The sequence below is a fragment of the Lissotriton helveticus genome, chromosome 12, assembly GCF_964261635.1.
Source record: "Lissotriton helveticus chromosome 12, aLisHel1.1, whole genome shotgun sequence".
In the NCBI taxonomy this organism is placed as follows: Eukaryota; Metazoa; Chordata; class Amphibia; order Caudata; family Salamandridae; genus Lissotriton; species Lissotriton helveticus.
In genome coordinates this window covers 41,421,536-41,439,223 of record NC_136073.1, presented here as the reverse complement: position 1 = coordinate 41,439,223, position 17,688 = coordinate 41,421,536, and the positions used below count along the sequence as shown (strand labels likewise).

General features: G+C 43.0%; 1 protein-coding gene across 2 annotated transcripts in view; it reads right to left on the bottom strand.

Annotated features, from left to right (window-relative positions):
* The window catches only part of LOC144799931 (chloride channel protein ClC-Kb-like), a 238,100-nt gene that overhangs the window by 57,100 nt on the left and 163,312 nt on the right, over positions 1-17,688 (bottom strand). For both annotated transcript variants that reach the window (XM_078671560.1, XM_078671561.1), the window contains exons 16-17: positions 16,758-16,894; positions 11,128-11,173 (exon numbers count right to left, since the gene is read on the bottom strand). In XM_078671560.1, coding sequence (XP_078527686.1) covers positions 11,128-11,173; positions 16,758-16,894 — 183 coding nt within the window. The remainder of the gene's footprint in view (positions 1-11,127; positions 11,174-16,757; positions 16,895-17,688) is intronic.

Below are 17,688 nucleotides of genomic sequence, written 5' to 3'. Positions count from 1 at the left end.
ACAGAAATTTTTTGACATATGCTAACCAAGGCTGCTTGTTAGGGGCGGATAGGTTTAAGCAGTCCTGAATTACTTCCCTGTTAAAAATTGTGTCCTCACATGTCCAAATCTTATACCACAGCATAACTGGAGCTATCTTTATCAGATCACTAATGTGAACTCTGTTAAGTTCGTTATGGCATATGGTTGTAGACGTGGATCGGGGGACTGATAACAGGTACCTCAAAAATGCGTTTTCCACTGTTTGTATCTGGGTGCAATCTGCCGAACCCCAGATGCCTGCCCCATACACAGCAGTGGAGACGCATTTCGCTGCATAAATCTTAAGAAGTATATCTACAGGTTTCCCGCCCAGTCTTTTAGCAAATTGTTTGACCGCACCTATCGTGCGAGAAAAGGCCAGGTTCCGCCAAGTAATTGCTGATGTCCATGTGCCTCTATTATTAAAAATGATACCTAGGTAAGAAAAAGTTTTGGTCGTAGCTATCTTTGTGTTATTTACAAAGGTTTTGCAGTCTAATTTGTTTTTTGTGATAGTGCAGGGCATAGTGAATGTTTTACCCACATTTATTTTTAAACCTCTAGTGCTCATAAAGGTTGAGAATCCCATTAAGGCCCTCTGAAGGCCCAGCTGTGTGCGGGCCATAATCACTGCATCATCTGCATATAGTAGAAGTGGAACTGGGAGGCCATTTATTTTAGGGTAATCCACATGTAGGTCATGACTGAAGTTAGTTTATGCATATTTATTGTGCCACATTATTGACAACGATAATACAATCCCAACCATGAACTTCAGCGCTACAAATTTATCGAAACACGACAAACTGTGCTTTACAAAACAGCCAAGTAAAAAAAAAAAAAATACCGACATACATAAATCATTTACATGGTAGACAACACAAACCAAAGAAAGGTGTTGATGATCATTTAAAACAAAAGAACATGACATGACTGACATGAACAAGATGCATATATACGACATATACCTTTATCTTCCATGAGGGGGCAGTATAGAGAGAAGGAAGTCAATGTAGGCAAGACCCAAATTTGAAGAGGCGGGGTTTAAGCTTTGTTAACTAACCAATGTTAACAAAAAGTTAACACAGATGAACAAGTTCGGAAACATGGGGCTAGAAGACAATAGCGGGGAGCTGTAAGGAACTGAATGAAGTCGCCCCTAGACTTTCGAACAGTGTACGGCAGAATATGAGATATTCTGGTAGCAACCAAGAACCATGATAAAGAGTCTGAGAAAATGAATGAGAGCTACAAAAATGCATGGAAATTATTGTTCACCTTAAAAGAAGGATAACTCCAGCAGACAGCATCATGTCATTGTAGTAAGCCTATAATCTTTCAGTAAAATATTATATGAGATAAGACGGTTCCGAAGAGGTCATCATGTATGTAGCTGGGACTGGTGGCTCAGTGGACTAATGCGTCTACTGTAGGGGCCTGTGTTCGACTTCCTGGTCACAGGTTCATGTCCCTGCGGGTCCACTCCGCCTTTCATCCTTCCGAGGTCTATAAAATGAGTACCGTTGAGTTGGGTAACAATAAACATATGTTATTCGTGCCAAGATACCCTCCTGGGTGAACGTGCACTTTACTAATACACGTTTGCTGAACCCTTCTACTCCTTGCAAATTCTTAATATTCAAGGAGAGTTAACGATTTTTGATGAAGGTCTGGAAAGTGGCTACCCCAACAAGAAGGAATACCAATGCCTGTTTGAAGTGTCTTAGGGAAGCAGCATGTGTGTTGCATTTCTCCAGTGTTCGGTGAGGGTGGACACAGGAAGTTTCTCGTTGGCTCCTAATCTGCATAGTAATCTCTTCCAAAGATATAGACTGATGTCCATGTGGCTGCTCTGCAGATTCTGCTGATTAAAACACTTCCTGAGGTCGAGAGGCATGCAAGATCATTTGGGACTCATTCAAGAGAGTATTGGGCCTTGTTCCTCCTCCCTGGATAGTGTAATAGTATATGGTGGCTGTGTTTTCAGTCTCCACCAAAACAATGGCTAATCCAATCAATATTGTGAACACATCGAGATGGATGCGGTTTCTAGAACGTTACTGACTTCTCCATGTTTCCTCCTCTTCAGCGTCAACAGGTGAGAGCGCAAAGGGCGCCAATGTGAGAGGCAGCTTCTCTCCAAAGTTCCACTACTTTCGATTCCTGCAGGGGTCCATCATCCCCTTTGGTATTGCTTTGTTCGCCCTAAGTTGGCAGGGAATGCCCAGACGTGGGTACCTTGCACACAGGATGCTTGTTTCCGGTCCAGGGAAGACATGGCTTGGCAGTTTGGGCTGGACTGTTCCCATGAGGCACAGGGTCAGACTGATTTGTATATGGCCATGTCTGAACTGGGGTGGTGGAGTGAGCTAAAGAATGATGATGGATTAAACCCAGATCAGTAGACTGGTGGTGAGTGTTTGATTTGCTCAAGCGCTCCATCCATTGCTTTGTTCGCCCTAAGTTGGCAGGGTATGCCCAGATGTGGGTTCCTTGCTCACTTTGACACTGGATTCAAGCAAGCCTGGCTGATGACGGCTGTTTAGCCAGAAACCGGTCCCAGGATGCTTGTTTCCGGTCCAGGGAAGACATGGCTTGGCAGTTCGGGCTGGACTGTTCCCATGAGGCACAGGGTCATCCTGATTTGCATATGGCCATGTCTGAACTGCGGTGGTGGAGTGAGCTAAAGAAAGATGATGGATTAAACCCAGATCAGTTGACTGGGGTGAGTGTTTGATTTGCTCAAGCTCAGTCCATCATCCCCTTTGGCATTGCCGGGGTCCTTTTAAAGGCATCCAAAAGTTACAATGAAGACGCGAGGAGCCAAGGAGCCCAGAAGAAATGTCACCTGTGACTTTAGGATGCGGATCAGTCTGAAAGCAGAGATATCTCTAATATTTAGAATGAACTCTTTTTATTCAAATATTCCAGTTATACATACCATTGTCTATACTGTGGCAGAAGTAAATCCCCTATGTAAGTATCTGAAAGGTACCCCAATAATAAACCCTTGCTGTTTCCCTCTGACAGTTCATCTCTATTCTATCTGATTCGCGTTACATCATAAAGCTTTCTGGTGTTTTGGGGCAGACATGGAGAGAACCCCCCCTCTCTCTCTAGCACTTGTAGTGAAGAGTTGCGCCAGCTCTGCTGGGGTTACCCGTAGGACCATTAGATGACGTTAAAAAGCTATCTCCCTCTACTCAGTAGATCTAAGACAGGAATGGCGACTAATCCGTGTCCTGTGTGTGCTCCAAGGAGGACATCATCTTTTCTATCGCTGCTAAAACCCCAGACCTTGGCCATCCACTGTCTTCCAGAGTTCATTTTCTCCAGTGCAGAAGCAGAAGTTGAGTCACTGCCACAAGTGGGTGAACAGCTGTCTTCTCCTCTGCTGCTCTGTACAATGTGGCCCAGGATTATTGTTACAAAGGCTGCTGAGATCCAGACACAAAATATTTCATCAACTGCAATGAGTCCTTTCTCCCAATACTCTGAGTTTTAGGCAGTACCACAGCAGGTGAAGCAGTGTGCCCCTCACCCCACATCTATTCTAGCAGAGGTACAGGTTTGCTATATCCCATTTATGACGTATTTCAGGTGTCTAATACCGATAAGGACTTTACATATGGTCTCTCTACCTTTGTCAATTCCTATTGTCACATTGGCCTTGTGGTAGATCTTTGTCCAGTAAGTGTTTCAGAGTTCTCTGTCTAATTCTGTGTCTAATTTTCTTTTTCATCTTTTCTTTCCAAGGAATTGCAGGTTTTCAGTGGATAAGAAAATTATGTTGTATATGATAGATATTAGGTGTTTGTCATGGTCACCCCCTTTCAGTCCTTTCTTAAAGATTGTAAGGTCAAAAATTGAGGCCTTGTCCATCATGGGTTGCATCGTCCAGTGTCGCAACTGGAAGTACCTATTCCTCTCCATTTAGCTCTCCTGTACCCAGGGGTCGATATGTTCAAAGAAAGAATGAGGTATGCCTTGTAAAATCGAGATATACGGCCTATTGCAGTGTTGGTAGTGTGTGGAAATAGACTTGTCCTCAACAAAAAATTATTTGCATGCATATGTGTCGTGGGCATGTGAATAATAGGTCAAATAAAGAGGTCTCCAGATGTCTACCAGTCCCACTTCTCTACAGTTGGTTAAGGCTCCCATGGGCATTTCCCGACTCGAGTCGATTCCAATGTTGTTCGGAAAGCATTCCAACCGAATCGGTTCCGGAATGCTTTCTGGACGATTTGGATCAGGGGAGTCTGACCGAGTGAGTACGATGCATCCGGATGCTTCCGGATAGGATTTGGTCATGTTCCCATTTACTTCAATGAGAGCCTGTATTTGGACCGAGAACACTGGCTCCCATTGAAAAAAGGGGTCGTTGGGGAAAATCGTGTACCCTTGGTGCATGGTTGGAAAGGGGGTCCCTTGGGTACCCCAGCAGGACCGATTTGGAAGGCCTCGGGTGAAGAGGGGCCTGCTACAGGCCCCCAAAGACGATACCAGCAGCTGATTGGTTCTGGGCAAACCGAATCGAAAAGGCTGTCCGAATCGGTCATCATACTCGCTGGTTCGGAAACCAAGTCTATAGAGTTGAACAAATCGGCTCCAGAAAGGCTCAACCTGTCCGAATGCCTTCCGGAACCGATTTGGTTGCCCTAATGGTTTCCATGCATCATACTTGGTCATTCGGAACTGGGAACGAGTCGGTCGTAAACATGGGCTTCGATCGGATTCGGCAAAGCCGGATGCAATTCGGAGCCCCACGGACCGAGATCGGAATCAACCCCTCTGTACTGCGTGATTCTTCAAACCATTCATGATAGAATCATGTCCCTGCAATGAAGATCTTCCCCTCTACCACCCTTAGGATTTCCAAGATACCCAATCTTAAAAAAGATTCCTGATTCGTGTTGGCGCTGTCCAGAGATATAACCATATGAAGAGCAGAATAGTCACTATACTGCCTCTTTAAATACCCTGTGACCTCACCCAGAAAATGGTTCAAAACAATATAGCAACTCCTGCCTTTATTCAACAGGCCGAAGTGAAATGTTGCATTAGATACCATATAGATTTACGTTTGGCCATATATTGTTTAGTTAGGTGGCTCTTCTGGAGAAGGCAAATTTCCCCTCCTGAAGATCTCAAGAGGGTAAGGATGCCTAATCTTTTAACAGGGGTGTAAAGGCCCTTAACATTAAGACTCACTCCTTAACCATAAAACCCTTTTGCTTACAGCAACAGCGACTAGCCTATTGACTAACATTGAGCACGCGGTTGTGTTCCCACTCTACACAAGGCCTCAGTGGTGTTCCTATATACTCACCTTGGGTGGTTCCTTGGGTCCCCAGCACTTCTACGTCTTCTGGGGCCATTCTCGACTTAGGTCATGGTTTCCATTTCACTATTTTAGTATATGGGTTGGTCTCCCCCTGGGACCACTTTTTATTCTGTGCTATTTACGTATTCTAGTGACAAAGTATTGTGAATATTGTATTGTATCTCCAGGTAGGAGATAATACATTGTGTTAGTGAGTGTTAATAATAAATACATATTTTTTATAACTACACTGTGTGGTTCTTTTTCACTCAACATATACCATAAGATTAGGTACTGGTAAACCAAGCTGCTTTACACTCCTGGACTAACCCTGAAGGCTGCTCTCCACAGCTACCACTTAGAGAGCTTTCTAAGTTTGTCTAAGACCACTAGAATCACCATAAGGGTTGTCTGGATTAGTGCAAGGTGTTACACTTACATCAGTCAGTTAGTCAGGGTGTTTAAAGCGTGCTACTCACCCGTGAGGGTCTCATGGCGCTGGTGGTGGTGTTGGGGGTGTGGGGGGAGTGCAGCTCCGGTTCAGCCGAAGAGCCAGGTCTTGAGGCTCTGCCTGAAGGTGTGCAGAGTAGGGGAGCTGACTTGGAGCTCGTTCCAGGGTTTGACTGCGATGTAGGAGAAGGCATAATTTAGCCCTATGTATTAAGCCAGCCTCTCACAGAGTTGAAGGCCTTTTCCACATGTATTGACATGAGAAAGACATCCAGATCGGCTTGCACCTCAGGATGGTAAATTATGTGAAAGAGTTTCCGGATATTGAGCTAAGTACTGCGGCTGGGGATGAAACCGTTCTGGTCTCTGTGTACCAGAGTCTGCATGTGAGGGAGCAATCATTTTGCTAATATTTTGCTGAGGATTTTAAAATCCATGTTCAACATGGACAGAGTGCGAAAAGCAGTTGGGTGCGCATGGACTCTGGAAGCAGTCCCATCTGAAAGGAGTCAGAGTAGAGTGCGAATGGGGGCCAGTGAGTGCATAAAGGCAGAGTAAAACTCTGCTGGAAACCCATCAGGTCCCAGTGCCCTACCTGTGGCCAAGTCCTTTATCGCCCCACACACTTCTTGAATTGTCACAGGGTCCCCCAGCTCCTCTCTAGCCACTGGAGGCAGTAATGGAAGGGTGATATGGTCAAATAATCTGTTCTGTGCTCCCCCAGGTAGTATCTAGAGTCTACCATATAAGGACTCATAATGGCTATGGAACTCATCATTAACAACCCTCAGTATGTATATGTCTGACCCGGTAGGGGAAGTGAGGTGACTGATCGGTGCACCCCTATTGTCTGGGCGGATCAGCCACGTCAGTAGTTTCCTGGATTTACCCTCCTCCGAGTGTGTTCTTGTCATGTCGTTTTTGTAGTTGTGGCATTGCAGACGTTCCGGGGTAGCATTTTCTTTCATTTCCACCAGTTTTTGTTTGGCATCTGGATTCGTCTTAAGGGTGTCCTCTACAGTTTAGAGCTTGACAACCAAGAAATTTAGTTTTGCATGTAGTTCTCTAGTGACCCTCACCGAGTGGCTCATGCAATGTCCGCGAACCTTTATTTTATTTATTTAGTGTATTTTTATAAAGCGCGGACATTGCCCGAAGGTGTCAGAGCTCTGTACAATAGAGATATTTACGTTACAAGAGAAAAGTGGTACAAAATAGAACATTTCAAAGACTAAAAATGAAGGGTACACAAACACAAAATCCAAAACAGCACGCAGGGGGGAGGACTGTACAGGAAAAAATAAAAATTTACAATGAAGAGCAAACTTCCAAGAGGGGCCTGAAAATGAAGGGTACACAAACACAAAATCCAACACAGCACGCAGTGGTGAGGAATGCACAGGAAAAAATAAAAATTTACAATGAAGAGCGAACTTCCAAGAGGGGCCTGAGTATGAAAGTATTAGTTCTGAAAGTGTCTTTGGAAGAGAAGAGATTTGAGATCAGCTTTGAAGATCCGGGTAGAGGAGGTGGCACGGAGCAATGGGCGAAGTGAGTTCCAGATTCTTACCGCATTGTCTGAGAAGGATTGCGCCATCGATCTTTCCCTTTTGAAGACGGGGGGCTCAAGCAGATGCTTTTCCGCATTGCGAGAGGGTTGAGAGCCTCCGGACAATTTCAATTTATTTGGCAGGTAACGAGGGGAGGACGTGTGCAAGGCTTTGTGTGTGATGAAGGCAGTTTTTTAAATAGATTTTGCCTCAATGGGAAGCCATCGAAGAGAGGACAGGATAGGAGTAATGTGGTCGCTTCGTTTAGACCCTGAAATGATGCGAGCTGCTAAATGGAGGATGGATTTGAGAGGGGAGAGGTGGGATATGGGTAGGCCGACCTTAAACGCCTCCCACTCCGCCAAGAAAGATGATATTTAGTCCCTGATTGCATGCAAAGTAGTGAATAATGTGTGATTGGAGGGATTCTCTGTAGCAGGCGTCATCCAGTGTCGCCGGCTCAAGTAGCCATGTCGAGATGAGAGGTCTGTCATCTAGGAGTTTAAATCCCAGTAGGAGGAGCAGTGGTCGTAAAGGGTACTCTCTTGATATTCAGTAAAAGCAAAATTCCCCAACTCGAAATTTGAAGTGTCTCTGGGTTGGGCCCTGAATAATCAGGCAAACGCTGGATGTGATACTGGTTTCCAACCAGAGACTGTGCCTGACTGTGCTTCTGAAAGGGGCATGGACTGCAGACAGCCACGCACCCAGCCCCCTCCCGACTGCTGCAACAACACAGTGGTGGGCAGTAAATAACATAACAGAACAGAAGTTAACAGAACAGAAGATAACATAACAGAACAGAAGTTAACAGAACAGAAGATAACAGAACAGAACAGAAGTTAACATAACAGAACAGAACGTAAGATAACATAACAGAACACAGAAGATAACATAACAGAAAAGAACATAGAAAAACAGAAGATAACATAACAGAACAGAAGATAACATAACATAACAGAACAGAAGTTAACATAACAGAACAGAAGTTAACTTAACAGAACAGAAGATAACATAACAGAAAAGAACAGCAGATAATATAACAGAAAACAACACAACAGAACAGAAAACAACATAATTAGGCTTTCCTGTTTTCAGTTTCTATTTTTGGTCAATTCTGGTAGGGTTTTTTCAGGGTTTTCAATACCTTATCAGTGGTTACAAATTTTCATTCCATTAAAAACAATAGAACCAGTGTTTTTAGGGTGTTTATGGAACGTTTTGCTTTTATTATTGCTTGCTTTCTTATTTGATAGTGCATGTGTATAGACAGTGTGCATTTTTTAAAATCAAACTTATTGTAGTGCACTATACAATATAGTGAGTCTTTGGTCATGCACACTCACTCTTTCCTTCCCAGGTAAGCATTTATCTGTGAAAAGGCCCTCTCAACCTCAGCACTTGAGACAGGCAACGCCAAAACAGCCAGTAAACAATTTGCTAACTCTGGCCACTGACATAACTTTCCTTGCCAATACTGGTGATGCTGAAGGTTGCGATTCTCTGGGACGGGTTCTGCGAAATATGCGTTAAACTGGGCGCATATGCCCCGAGTTATTAAAGCGGTCAAAAATTAGGCAGTTATTTACAAAAAGTCTGGAAAAAATTCCCATTTACAGAAAGGATCTTGAACTTGTAAAGAGTACATCAGTGTGGATTCATTGACTTCAAATGCTATGTTTGGTTAAGGGACATTTCTATTCATCATTGCCAGCCATTTCTCATGCACTGTAAAATTAAATTTCCTGAATTTCTCCTCAACATTTTTTTGCTTACCAAGTGGCAAGAATCCTAACATGGAACATGTTGCAGTGCCAAACTCACTAAAAGTGTTGCATAGCCAGCTCACAAGGAGATGCTTCACATCTACACTAATTAAACAGACTATAGTTGTTTATTATGTTCACTACAGCAATCATGTTTTCCTGTAAAAATCTAAGAATGCAGTAGAGTGTACTTCTTTTCAAATCAGTATAAATAGGTCCTCATATTTCTTGACCTTTGCCTCATCACTATGCACAAATTCTGTAAATGGTCACCACATGGATAATATAGCATTCACGACCTCTAGGACTGAGAATCACTGGCTAAATTACACAGTTTGGATTACTCTTTTATTGATGCTACCCAAAGCACAAAATTAGAAATATGAACGTTTTAGTTCACCCGCTTAATGAAACAGTGCGCCAGAATGGAATACACAGTCAATACCATTTTTCATTAACTCTGATGATTGTAAAGATGCTTTCAGCATACCATCTTGCAAATGGAAAGGATCTCTTACAGCGAAGCACTTCAGCTCAGGTATTGATGTTGACAGGTCATCACACACCACCTTTTCATATACGTAGCTGAATTACTGCACATACAAACAATATCCTCCAATCTTTGTTGAACTTGGTAAGAACTTTTAGCAGCAGCATTCCCAACTATACCAGATGCTCGGTGACAGCACTCCTTTCACATATACCTGTCATGCATTGAATGTGTAAAGCCTAGGCTGATGGCAATTCACCTACTATCAATATGACTTGCTAGAAAAGGGGGCTGATGTGTCAAAGGGTTTCACCCATTCTTTGTTTGTGGGTAAATGTGATGGTACATATTGGGAAAGATTTGTATGAAACCAGCCCTTTTACCTATCAGTGAAAGAATCAAATGTATTTCCTGATTCTATATAGAATATAAAATAATTAAATAAGACCTAAAACATGCCTTTGATCACAAAACTGAAAAAAAACCAAAAGGAAGAAACATTATTTTAGTGACATCCCTAAACAACAAAACCTAAGCAGAATAATGTTAGCCCAGTCATTCTTGCTGCTACCTTATGTAACAAAGTTACATTGTATTGACTCCTTCAGAAAGAAATAAAAATGACTCTTTCACTCACCAGTACCTTTCTTTGAATGGCATCGAGTTTGTGGTTGTGAAGGTGTTTTTTCAGTGTTTATATGTTTACACTGGTGAGGACTATTTTCCTTTTGGTGGGGTTTTATCAGTTATTATAGGTTTAAACCTAAAACCGGACAGCCTAAACATAATATAAAATAACATAACAAGGCAGAACTTAACATAACATAACATAACATAAAAGCATTTTATTCCCCACTGTTGGCTCTGCTATAGATTCACGGAGCAGAGTGACAAGCAGACAGCATCCAGTGGAAGGTAAATACTGAGCTACCAGTCTTTTACTTTTCATGTTGTTAAATACAGATGTGACACCTTGCACATTTATATGACAGGGTTTTCTTAGATAACCTATGTTTGCTAACTACCTCGAGACTTAGGACTTCTTCGTCATTGAGTGTTAGTGGCTATTGTAGTTTTACACAGATTACAAGGGCTGCTTTCCACATCCATCAAGTGGATATGGGAGCTGTACCATGATGACAGCTGATCTCTTAGTGACAGAACTCTCCAATAACAGATGACTGTCTTTGAAACAGTGCTCCCTTTGGAGTCAGATACAAGAGTCATACAGAGTTACATCACTTTTGTAATGGTGGCTGCGACCCTCTCCCATTATTAACCTACTGCCCTTGTACAATTAATATGTTCACAGACCGTGAAGTAGAAACTCAAGTATTAAGAATGAAAGATAAAAGGTACTTTGTTTGACATCAAAACCCTTGCATTTCTTGAGCATGTGAGTCAACCAGAGGGAGGAGGGCAGATGGTAAAGATAGCTCTCATAGACAAGACATTGTCAGGGGACTATGAACCTCTTCACAAAGTTTGCACCTTTCTTTAAATCAAGAATCCAGTTGCTCTTACCGCCTTGCTGCAGTCTTTGTATGGTGGCTCCATTTTCACTCTGAATCTGTAGGTAATAGAGAGATCAGTTAGCTTTATCAATGAAACGCAGCTAGAGCACATTGTTTCCCTACAGCTCTCAGGCCCTTTCACTGCCCATCTCCCAGGAGGAGTTGGGGCACTGGGACACTTTGCACCCAGCCTTCGCTCCTGCCTCAAAATGCATTGAAATTAATTACAGGTGCAGGCCTGGCCATTCATGATGACACAGCTACCAGCAGCTGCACGGCTAGGCGACCCCTTCTCTTGCACTGTGGGTAAACATTGACCTAAGGCCCTCATTTAGAGGTTGGCAGGCGGCCCACTGTCCGCCAGGGCGGCGGAGGTAATAACCTCTACTATCTAGGTGGACTTCCGCCTGCAGGATTTAGATGACAGATCCCTGTGCATTCAGAGGAGCTTTTACTGCTGTTAGAAAGGTGAAATGTTAGTGTTAGTGGAAGGTACACTCAAAGAGAGTACATGGAGTGCCAAAATATATCCAAGACTGGGGATAACTAGGCTTTGTGGCTAGAAACTGCTATAACCACTGGTGGGCCTGGCCCTTTTAACAGGGTGTCCCCCAGTTTTTTGCCTTATATGGCTGAACCAGTTTTTGTTGATATTGGGACTCTGTACATTTTGTCCCTGCTCTCTCCCTAATCATGGCACAGTGGGCTTGCTACACCTGATTGGTACATTTAATTTACTACATGTACCCAGGGCCAGTAAATTAAATGCTACTAGCAGGCCTGCAGCACTCATTGTGCCACCCACTGAAGTAGCTTTTCAAAACATGTCTCAGGCCTGTTACTGCAGCTTGCGTTGCAGTTTTGACCTGCCATGACCTAAACCTTCCTCTTGAATCCATATGAGTCACTCCTAAGGTAGGCCGTAAAGGTTCCTAGGGCAAGGTACCTTCTATTTAAAAGCAGGACCTGTGGGTTTAAGTTTTACATGTCCTGGTAGTGAAAAACTCCTAAATATGTTTTTCACTTTGTAGGGCTTATTTTTCACATTGACTGACTTGGGGTTACCTTATTACATTTGATAAGTTCTAAATTTTGATTAGGAGCAAATGTCATGTTTAGATTCAAATCAAATGTATTTAAAAATCCTCTTTAATGGCAATGGTGGATTTTAAGTCACAACTCTGAAAATGCCTGTTTTCGAAAGTTGGCATTTTCCTGCCCTAACCATTTCTGTGCCCCTGCCTGTGTCCTGGGTCACTTGACTGTGAATGGCTATGCTGTTTGGGTTTGTGTATTCCTGCCAGACAGTGAAATAAGGGGGATAGGGTGTAGGCAGGATGAACCATCACCCAATTCCCATGAAGAGCAGGGTCTAGACTGATTTGCATATGGCTGGGTCTTATCTGGGGTGGCATGGTGAGCAAAAGAACAATGCATTTAACTAAGATCTCTTGACTGGGGTGAATCTTTGATTCGTTCTGCTTTTCTTCAATCATGTGTGTGTCTTTTGCTGTTCCCACTCAGGGCACCCACTCACTACGGATTGGGACCAGAGGGGAACACTGAAGGACTTTGCAGTCCCTGCCAGCTGTCTGCTTCCTGTGGGAGCCCACATTACTTTTACATATTGGAAGCTGCTAAACATGCATGTAAAAGCAATTTTGTTCTTCTTCTAACAAGTGAGAGCATTTTTTTATGCTCTCACTTGCTAGAAGCTTGCTAGAAGCCGAGCGTTTGCTATGGCAGGGCAATATAAGGGGTGACTGCCCCCAGAGCCATCTATGGCTCCAGGAGGGGGGCCGCGCGGCATCCCTCCTTTCTTAGATTGTGCCTCGAGGAGGTGGTGGTTCCCTGGTCTGTGGGGGCAGAGTGTCCATGCGGCCCCCCACATTCAATTTAAGATAACCCCCAGGTAGGTGGCGGTCCCAGGGCCTGGTAAGGTCCACACTGCACCATGTATTGTTTTAAAATAAAGCCCCAGGTAGATGCCCCCCACAGGGTTGAGAGGGGTCCACGTGGCCTCCCCATTCATCCAAGGTAAAGCCCTGGGGAGGTGGCGGCCCCCAGGTCTGCAGGGTCTGCATGCCTTCCCCACATTGTTTTAAAATAAACTCCCTGGGAGTTAGCGGTCTCCGGGGCGGAGGGGTCCGAGAGGCCCCCCATTTATAAATAAATAAGCCCTGGGGAGGTGGTGGGCCCGGGTCAGCAGAGGAGGCCGTACAGGCCCCCCTTGCATTCATTTGTAAAGAAGCCCCGGGGAAGTGGTGGTCCTCGTGGCATTAATAAGTGCCAGGAGGGGGGGTACGTGCGTCCCTCCTCCCTTATTATTAAAATGCTCCCAGGGTGCCAATTACTAACAAAGTGAGGGAGCCCGCGCTTCATTTATTCAACATTTTTTCAGCTGAAAAGTAAAAATATAAATGCTTTTTTCCGCCATGTGTCCCCCCCAAAAAAAAAAAAGAGGCTTAGGGGGTCAGGGTATTTCTACCCAGCCCCCTTTTCCTGGCACAAGAAAAAAAACATTGTTCCTGGTTTGAAGTGTTTTCAGCACAACATCGGGAGGGGTTGCAGATCATCTGCGCCCCTATATATATAACTGGAGATTTCTTTAAATTACTCTGCAACTACTGAACGGATTTACACCAAATCACAAAAAGACACTTCCCTGGCTCACCAGCTACCTTCCTGCAAAATGTGGTGTAATTCCGTTCAGCAGTTCGGGCTGTAGTCGTGTCTAATGTTCCTATGGAAATTAACATGGACAAAACGCTTTTGAGACCCCACCTTTTCTCGGCCCCCGCTTGATGGATCACCCCAAAAGTTTCAAGATAGCAGTTGAATTGAGCGTCAAACTAGTTTTGAAAAATATGCGAGTATTTGTCACATGACGCCAAAGTTATTGGCAAATGAAAAATGCTCTTCCTATGGAAACTACATCCTAACTATAACTACCTACTGGAGACCGCACTGAGTTGAGTGTTTTGTACTGAGCTGCAGTGCCAAAACCCAGAAGGGTAGTTTCTCCTGAAACCTGTTTTCATGTAATATGGCAGCCTGAAAAAAATGCACTCTAAATTCATTGGTGTTACTTGGGGAAACTTTGGATCTGGTGTTAAATACAGGTGACTTTCCCCAGGGACTAGATACAAGCTGACTCTTGCAGCACACCCAATATTCACCTTTCACCTCTGCTTGACCTTGGCCATCAAAGAGTCCCTGCGCATTCTAAGAAACTGCATAGACTGTAAGATAGCCACACAGGACCCCTGTCCATGAACGGATGAATCATTTGGGTCTTCGACCTGCTTCTTCTGCAAGTACAACCCCTTTTACTGCTGGGCACAAGAAGGTTTATGAAAAGGTGACTGCGCAGAGTACACAATAATGCCAAAGAACTACTAAAAGACCTGAGCATATTTACATATAGTTTATTACAGTCTTGCCTCTTTTGAGAAAAATGATACCACTGCTGGGGCATTTTGTTTCTTGCACAAGATATGTAAGCTGTTTGAACTAGTCATTCTGCTCCAAGAGTAAGCCTTGACTGCTCAGCTGGACCTATATTAAAACAAGGTAACCATACAGATCCGTGTAGTTAAAGGCTTATTTCTTTAATTCATTTGATTGGAAACGTCTTGGGCAGGGTTATATTCAATAGGATCGAGCTTTGAACAGAAGAACAGGCCATTCTGATTACTTGACCGCTTGCCAGTATGGGTTCAGGGAGGGGCTTAGTACAGTGGAGAAGTGCCTTAACTTGCAGCTTATATATACCTTTCTAGGGGCTGCCCGCTGTACCTGGCTTTCATGGACCTCTAAAGTGTCTTTGACTGGGTGGAATCTATGGCCAGTACTATCCCATACGGGGACACATTAATCCCTGGTTAATGTTTATCTGCACTACACAACGACATGACTGCTAGAGTTAGATTTGGTGCCTTGGTAGAATGCACTGATCCACACGGGAGAGAGGGGTACGTGAGAGCAGCCCATTTGCCCCTATGCTGTTTTCTACCATATATATTAATAGGCCTAATTCAGAACTAGTGGAGAAGTGTCTAGATGTGCCCACTGTTATTTCTGTAGCTACCCTGGTGCTATTGTATGCGGGTGACACTGCCATCAAATCTTTCATGTCTGATCTAGGCTTGGAAATCAATTTTTCAAAGTCACAGACTAGGGCTTGTGGCAAAAGCAACAATATTCATATGCGCCCCGTCTCTGGGAAGGTGAACAAGTAACTGAGGGTTTCCAGTTTTCCTTATTTAGAGGTTACCTTCAACAGTTCTCAACTTTGATTTATTAACAACTCAATTAGAAGACAAAGGTTATCTCAGTCGGTTGGGGCTTTATTTAATCTCATCCAATCTTTGGGAGGGAAACTGCTACTATTGTTTTTTTATATTTATTAAGCCAAATGTGTCCCAATCCGTAGTTATGGCACTGGCTTATAGGGTTACTTAAACGCAGCGTCCTTCCAGATTGAAGAAACCCGGTTTCACCGATGTCTACTTTCCATTCCACTTGGAAGCTCCTCTTTGATTTGTCATGAGGAGCTAAGTCTCCCTTACAATGAGGGCTCTCTAAAGGTTGCCCCTTTATTACTCTGGTTTTCTGTGTGGTTGACGAGAGTGTATCTTCTAATCACAAGATTATCAATGATTGTTTAAAAAGCAATTGTTAGTTTGATATTCCATGGCCGAACAACATAAGGCAGGAGTGTAATTCTATTGTTCGAATTGACCTTTTTGAATGCCCTTGTAGTATCTGTAGGAATGATATTTCATGGACTAAGAGTACATGAGACAAAATACATGTGATCCTATTGGATCTAGAAAATCTAGCATTAGCCAGTACTTAGCACTGAAGACTTCTCCTCTGGTGATTGGAAGCAAGCTTTGTTTACATTTAGATCTGGCATTTTCCCCTCCTTGTTGTGTTTCCCTTTGGGTCGGTATTCAACTTACACTATTATTATTTGCCTGTGTGATGAGATTGTACATTTTATGTTTCGTATACTAAAAGCTTTTAATTCCACTTTTAAAATCACAGAATTTAAAAAGTGCTCATCTGCATTACAACTTCTACAATTATTAATTGCTGCAGAAGTTTGTTTGGCTTCTGGTTCCTTTTTAAATATGCTGTGCGCTGCAGGAATTCCGTGCTTAATTAATTAACTGGTATGTTTAATCACTTTAAATGATTTTATGGTTTTGTATGCACTTTTATAGATTATCTGAGTTATAATCAAATATGGATTTATGATGATGAAAATGGTTGCTCAAATCAAAGTCTAAATATAAGATATTTGGTATATAAGTGAACTCACAGTAATAGCTGGTACCTGTGTTTTCAAGGACAGTGGCACTACTTGTTAGAAGGATTGTCAAACTGCCTGTGAGTTAAACAGGACCTGTAGAACTTAACTGACAGGTAAGCGCGTCACCTAGCCATGTCTGATGTTGCTCCATCCTGTCAAATTACTCAAGTGCTGTTTTGAACTGTGTGAAGAAGTAGCTTTTAAATAAAAATAAAAAACAGCATTTTGAGAAAATGAAAGCTGCCTCAACCATTGTATCTGAGCACAGGGGTTCCTATTCACTAAGGTGCAGCAATGCATGCTTTGTGGTGAACACTCACGGTTAGATCATTGGACACGTTGGTACCAGCCGTGGACTGGTCGAGCAGATACTGGAGGCGTCGCTCTGTGCTCAGCTGCTCGGACAGAAGCTTGGCCAAATGTTTTCTCTTGATGGAGCCCAGCAAGATTTTTGTACCTGGGAAGCAACAAATTCCAACATATTATAAAGAAAAGAAAGAAGAAAAAGAGGCAACAAAGCAATCATTTTTCATAGTATAAATACATACCATGCCTCACATGCATCAATATGTATTTAGAAGCAAATGGTATTTGTGACCAGCATTAGGACAATAGACATTGGCAATGCAAATAGTGTGGCTTATGAACAACAGTACCTTTTGTGTCACTGATAGGTTTAAGTACTCACTAGGTCATCATACATGCACTCTGTCACTCATCGTTACATTCATGCATCCATTCAATCATTCATCCATCCATTGGCACATTCTTGCATTCACCATCCGACACATTTGCAATAAAACACACACACTCAACATCTGCAAGATCAATTTAAAGAATTCAAGTAGAATAAAGAAAACATGCTGCTATCTAAACATGGCGGGCATAGGCTTGCACTAACGAAACAAAATATAATAGTGGGTGTATATCTTCCAGAGGTATTGCACATAGTCTACCATTGTTTTTACAATTCCAGCATGACCGCCATATTTAGAACCGGCATGTTGGCCATCTTTGAACTGTAAAACAATTATACACTCTGGACAACAGCATTCCAACATAGTTGCCTGGTTTAGAGGAAGTGGCCATGTGAGATGTGGCACACTGAAGAAGATATGAGCTGCATGCAAGCAAACCGTTAATATTGCCTAAAGATGCTCTTAAGAAAAATTTGAATAAAAAGAAGAGAAGCAAAGAAATGAAAGAACTACAGAAGGAGAAAACAGAAAACTAAAGAACTTGCCAACCAGC